This window comes from Anomalospiza imberbis, chromosome 3, assembly GCF_031753505.1.
Source record: "Anomalospiza imberbis isolate Cuckoo-Finch-1a 21T00152 chromosome 3, ASM3175350v1, whole genome shotgun sequence".
NCBI classification, from domain to species: Eukaryota; Metazoa; Chordata; class Aves; order Passeriformes; family Viduidae; genus Anomalospiza; species Anomalospiza imberbis.
In genome coordinates this window covers 15,983,379-15,989,655 of record NC_089683.1, presented here as the reverse complement: position 1 = coordinate 15,989,655, position 6,277 = coordinate 15,983,379, and the positions used below count along the sequence as shown (strand labels likewise).

The following is a 6,277-nucleotide window of genomic DNA, read 5'->3' as shown; positions in this document are numbered from 1 at the left end:
ATCACATCCCTGTATTCCCAATGCAAGCAACACCATGCTCATTCAGTGACACCCTGCCACTGTCCCTTCTGCTGCATCAGTCACAAACGCTACAGCTCGGTTGAGTTTCACACTTTGTGCCTTGAGTGATCCTTGTGGCTTTATATTGAACAACAAAGCAACTCCTCTGATAGCTCTTATTCTTTGAGTACAGAAAAAGCTTTTTAAGAATTCAGATTTAAACGTTACTTAGCCTCAAAATATTTTTGCACGGACCTCTTGGGAACGACAACATTTATCTTTAGCTCCTTCGAAACTAGACAACGAACTCGTAAAACAGATTAAACTGTTGAACCATAAATTACGAACTGTGAGGGAAGAGACTGTCTCTGCACCTGCAGGCAGTCCCGGAGGGGACAGTGCGGAGACCTGTCCTGTGGGCTTCAACCTGCTCCCCCTCCTACCAGGCAGGCACTGCGCCTCACCTTCCCCTGCCCTTGGGTTTTTGTTGTTAACAGTATCCGAACCGCACGGCTGGATTCGTCCTGCCCGTCGCTGGGATTACCCAGCCGGCGCCTGCCACCTCCTCTCCCCTCGGGGCTCGGGGAGGACGGACTGAGGCAGGGGAAGAGGAGGGGGCCGCCATCTTCTCAGGGCGGGCGCGGGTGGCGAGTGCGCGGCGGCAGGTCCGCTCCGGGGGCCGCCGGGGGGTCGCGCGGCCGCGCCCCCGCCCCGCGAGCGGCTGAGGGAGCGAGGGAGGAGGAGGAAAGCGAGAGGGAGAACGCGAACGGGAGGGCGGGGTGTGGAGGCAGCTCCCGCGGCTGGGCGTGTGCCCGGCCCCCGGTGCTGCGTGACCGCGCGGGAGGAGCAGGAGGAGGAGTGTGGGTGCGGGGAATTTCCTTGTGTGGCGGCGGAGGAACAACACCGCTCCAGACAGCAGGGCTGCGAGGAGGGCGCTGCCGCCGCCGCCGGTTGCCGAGCGATGTGAGGGGGAGCCCCCGCTACGCCCACCCCTCCCTGCCCCTGGAGCCGCCTGCTTTCCCCTTCCCTCCCCTCGCTCATCCCCGCCCCGCCATGCCGGACCAGATCTCCGTGTCGGAATTCGTGTCCGAGACCAATGAGGATTACAAGTCACCCACCGCCTCCAACTTCACCACCCGGATGGCCCAGTGCAGGAACACGGTGGCGGCCATCGAGGAGGTGAGCCCGGGCGGGGGCGCGGGGCGCGCAGCCCTCTCTGGCCTGGCAGCAGAGAACAAGGCGCTACCGGCGCTGGCTCCTGCCGCTCCCTCTCCCGCCCGGCCCCGAGCAGCGCCCTCGGCTGCCGCTCGGAGGAAATGGAAATGGGGCTCGCCCGAGTGGAGAGGGGAAAGAAAAGGAGGGGGGAAGGGCCGGGGCGCCGCTCCCCCGGCCCGCGGGGCTCACGCTCCACCCGCCCCTCAGCGCACGGCGGGGCAGGGTCGTCCGCCGCCCTCAGCTGGGGGAGCCCGAGCCGTCGCTTCTCGCTCCTCCTGACGTTCGAGGAGCCCCGATCCGGGCGGTTCCGCCCGCTTTCCCCGTAAATGTGGGGGGGAACTTGAACTCTGCAGTCTCCTCCGTCAGCCCCTTCCTTCACGTCGACACCTGAACCGCCTTGGCCTCGCTAGCTGCCGTGTGGGGCTTCGGCTTTCCTTGTTTGTCCTTTCCCTCAATGTGTGTCTGCCTGTCTCCGGGCACAGGTGGGATTTAATCCGTTTTCCAGTTCCCGCAAACAGAAATTTAAACGCAGTTCCCCCGGCCATACGGTTTAAGGCAGTCTTCCCTGGGATCCGCTCCCTCAGGGCCATGCCCGCTCTTCGGTGTGCGGGATCCCTCTTCCCTGCCTCCTCCGGGACAGCCGGGCCGTGGGTGCCTGGCGTGAGCCGCTTTTGTCTCGCCGAGAGCCGAGTGTTTCTCTGTCTTTAAAGATACTCGGAACGTGCCGTTGAACCTGATGGTGAGAGCCCACCCTCTCTCCCACGGGGGATGTCTGCCAGCACTCGGGAGAGGGAGGCTCTTTTCCCTCCTGTTTCAAATCAGAGGGAAATCTGGGACAGGTCTGAACACAGTGAGAGTACATTCCTCATCCCAGTCATACACGCACAATGAAATGAGAAGCGTCTGTGTATCTTGACTCCCCTAGCAGCTTCTCTGAAGTAACTTGTAGGAGGGGGGAATCCAACTTGTGCTGCAGATTAATTTGCTCCATCTACCTGTTACATCAGTTCTTACAATGTGTGTTTAGTTGATTTGTTTTGCAGTAAGCATATATTTTAAAAAGAGCCTCTTCAGCAAAAAGAATCTTGTCAGGTGTTGATGTCCCTTCTTTCAAAAGAACTGCCACTAGCAATGGATTATTAACGTGTCTTAAGTGAACAAAACCCAGGTTAGGTGTTTAAACACCCTTTTCAGGATTTTCCTGTTTTGCCAGTTCCCAAAACCACTAAAGCAAGGAGTTGAATTCAAAATAATCTTATTCCTGAGGTAATTTTCTGCCCTGCAAGCTTGCATTTAAATGACTGGATTTAATTATGCTTTATTAACCCGATAGTCTTAAGACCAACCATTCTGTAACAAAGACAACCTCTTCCTGAATATTTATAGTAATGAATAATCTTAATTGCATGGTGAAAGTGCTTAATAATTGATTAATACAAGATCTAAGTTGGTATAAGCATTTGTGTCAAAAGCAGTTTTGTGAGATTTAGAGATTTTTATTGCTGAAAAACATTGTTTTTCTCTAAGTCTAATTTAGTGGATTGGTGTTTGATTTTTAATAGAACTCAATCAGAACATTAAGTCTTTCTTTGTATCTGCATATTTCTGGTATTAGATGCTGTCTGCTAGCTTAGTACAAAATTGTCTTTAGTAATAATGATGATAAACAATGAGCCTAGTAAAGTTTGCAAGGCAGGAGGTGAGAGATTGCAGAGACTGACAGTAGTTGTTAATAGTATTGATCTATCTGGCACTTCTGGCAAAATATCAGCAGTTCCTGCCTGTTTGTGCTGCTGTCTGAAAGCATGTGTGGAAATGACTGCTGAGCCTTTTTCTCTGTGATTTGTCAAGGTCAACAAATATATTTTCTTAGTTTCAAAATGGTGAAATTTTTTTTCAGGCTTAGACTTTTTTGGTTTAGAAATACTCAGGTCCTTTGGTTTGGAAAACTCAGGCATCATGAGGTGCCTGGTTTTTCAGGTTAAATGTGATTCTTGGATAAAAAGCTGTCTGTAAGTTGTGTAATAGAGAAGTCAGGTCTCAGCACCTTTTTTCTGGGAGGCTGGGCAAGAAGTAGTTCATCAGCTTGTTATGAACTAAAGCTTATTAAAGAATGCAACTAAAAATGTTCAGGGAATACAAAGAACCTGTGCATTTCCAGGTAGTGGTAGTGTGAAGCACTGATTTGCAGAGCACACTGCTCTCTTGCAGCAGGCAGTGTAGTTCTGGGATCTGGAAGCTCTGGCTGTGTGTGATTGAGGGAATGTGTTACTTTAGAGCAGTTAATAGGTAAGTTGAAACTGGCTTACTGCTGACTTTGTGTACGCACTGGTTTGAACAAGCAACTGTAAGAGCTAGTTTATTTACTGAAGACACATTTTTGCTTCCCAGGATATTGTATACATTTTTTAAATCAACAAATTAAGTGGTTAATACTGTTACTTAGAGGATGTCTCTTTACTGCTACTCCCAGAAAACGGAGGAATGGAGTATTCAAGTGCCTGCATGAAGCCAGCTCTAGGCTCCCAAGTCTGGTGCTCCCTTGGGAGCTGGGCAGGCACTGCAGAAGCACAGGAGGGGGAGGCTGCTGTGACTTGTTAGCCTGAGCTCAACCGTCCACAAACACAGATATGTTTTCACATCCCATTGGGATGTCTTTTGCACTTAACATTTCTGGCTACTAGTTTTGTAATTCTGTCTTTGTTAATTAGTAGGTATCTAATAGTGTCTTAAAAGTTTAGTTAATGAAGCTTTCCATGGTGGACTGGAAGAGGCTTGTTAAGTGAGGAAGTTAAAAAGATATTGGACATCTAAGAGTGTATAATTTATCTGTATATCTTTGTGGGCAGTGGTATTCCCTTAAATCTGAACTCGGATTAACTGACCTCTGTCAGTTTCACAGTATGGTTGATTCTTAGTATCAGTTGAAAATACTTTCAGTTTTACCGTTTTATATAATTATATACACTGATTACAGACATGGATTATGGCTTCTGAGATCACCAGAAACACCTGCATTGCAGTTTGGGAGCTGGTACCTGTTCAAACACTTGCAGAAAGAGCATCTAATTCTTTGCTGAATCTGTTTATTTGCTCTCGGTAGTGGAAAAGGGATTAGGGACAGCATGCTTGTGGAACACAAAGTGATTTCAAAGGAAAAGGAATCATATAGTTTTTTCATTGTTCTCAGATTAGGATATTGCTTAGCAAAATGTTGGGAATATTTTGCTTCTTCTGAAACAAAATTATTATTGAGCAATATGTCATAGGCCCTTACAGGTTACTGTTTAATCTTTACATGTGTGATAGTGACTAAGATGAAATAAGTTTTAATTGATAGAGTGCAGAGCAGGGTCACATGACTGGGGGAGGGGTTGTTTGAAATCAGTAATCTGGTCTGAGAACTGCAGCCTTTTTAATTGTCTGTTTCTACTAAAGGTCACAGGATCTAAAAAATTGTGGTGACCATTCTTAAACTATGAATGCTTAAAAATCTGATTTCAGTACTGCTGTTACTTAGAACACATGCTTCTCTCTTTTATATGCTGTAAGTTAAATAAAATAGTCCCTAAATTGTAATGAAACCTGCAAAGTGGTTCTAGTCACTGTGATAATTTTAAATATTTTTAAAAATTAGTTTAAGGAGTAATTGAATGACTAGAATCTAATTGTGCCACTTTTTTTTTTTTTTGAAGCATGAGTTAAATTTTACAATAAAGAGTGGAAGTGAAGCCCATATTTCTGTTCTGTTTATTGGGGTCCAGTGCTGGACCAAGTAATTAGGATAGGGAGCAGTTTTGAAGACTAAAATGTAAACAGAGAGTAGCAGACCATCCCTGTGCTTAAGACATTTCCATCTAAGTCAGGATTGAGGTACAAAATTTACCCACCTACTTAAACTTCACTGCATGCACAGATTTCCCTATGAAGGGAGGAGAATGGAAACACTGAGATAAGTTTAATAGGTTACTGGAACACCTCCACATCACAGTGGCACTTGCCACTAGAGTAAATGTGCTCTAAAAAGTAGAGAGGACAAACATGGGGGAAATATGTAAAGTGTACAACCAAAAGAAACCGTATAGTGGTACCAAAGATGGTTTTAGTTCTCTGAATAGAAATAGATTTCAATTGCTTACAGTCTATTTAAAAACCACTCTCAAGGAATTTTTGTAAAAGCTGAGGAATTAATGTTAAAGGCATAACTTGTAATTTCAGGTCTCTACTTGCCTTTGTTTTGTAGGTCCCATTCCATGATGATTAGACCTCAATAATTCTATTATTTTACACTTTCAAAGATTTTTTTTTTTCAATTACCACTCCTACAAATGCAGCATGTCATTTCTGTATCAAATCCTTTTCTTCCTCGCTGTCATTTATGATGCAATTTTCTATCAGAAATGGCAAATCTTCTTGCCACCTAAGGCAATCCACAGTTTTCAGCTGGCTTGGAGTGGTGTAAGGGATCAATGTTTATTGAATTTGAGTCCCTCTTGTATGGTACAATTCTGTAGCATCCTCTTCTGCATTTTGGTTCTGCAAAGCTACCGAGGGGGAGATGTAATAACAGCTTGGTAGGGTGGGGGTGTGTGAGTCTGGATACATGAATACACCTGTATATTCACTTTTTGCTTGCTACATTTATAGGACTGGATTCTGTTTTCCTATAGTTGATGATTGTGCCTTGCATTTCAAAGTTACATGAAGAGGGTGATTCTGTATAGTTTGGGAAGCAGTAGGAAGTGTCAATGCACTGTAGTGCATTTTGAGAAATTAACTATAGTTTCTTGTATATTTCTTTTTAATAAAATTTATCTTTATGCCCACTACAGCATGCCCTTTAGTAGAATATATTTGCACATTTTTCTTACCTCGTTACTAAATACACTTCCACAAATACATGTTGTTTAAAATGTTTTTTGTGTTCCTTTCTGGAATCATGATTCTCTGTCATGAGCATCCAGAGGTTTCTGGAAAAGTCATTATAACACAAAAGGCATGATGATTTCAAAAGGAGTGTGGGAATTGTTTTCCTTTTGAGAGGAATATAGTGGATGAAAAT

At 45.5% G+C, this 6,277-nt stretch overlaps 1 protein-coding gene across 4 annotated transcripts in view; it reads left to right on the top strand.

The window, feature by feature from the left end:
• Positions 1–856: 856 nt before the first annotated feature.
• Positions 857–6,277, top strand: part of ASAP2 (ArfGAP with SH3 domain, ankyrin repeat and PH domain 2) — an 82,475-nt gene continuing 77,054 nt past the window's right edge. For 3 of the 4 annotated variants that reach the window (XM_068183489.1, XM_068183487.1, XM_068183486.1), the window contains exon 1: positions 857–1,179. In XM_068183489.1, the coding sequence (XP_068039590.1) occupies positions 1,054–1,179 (126 nt within the window). In that variant the 5' untranslated portion in view covers positions 857–1,053. Of the gene's footprint in view, positions 1,180–1,935; positions 1,955–6,277 lie in introns of those variants that run through there. The other variant, XM_068183488.1, reaches the window with a different exon arrangement.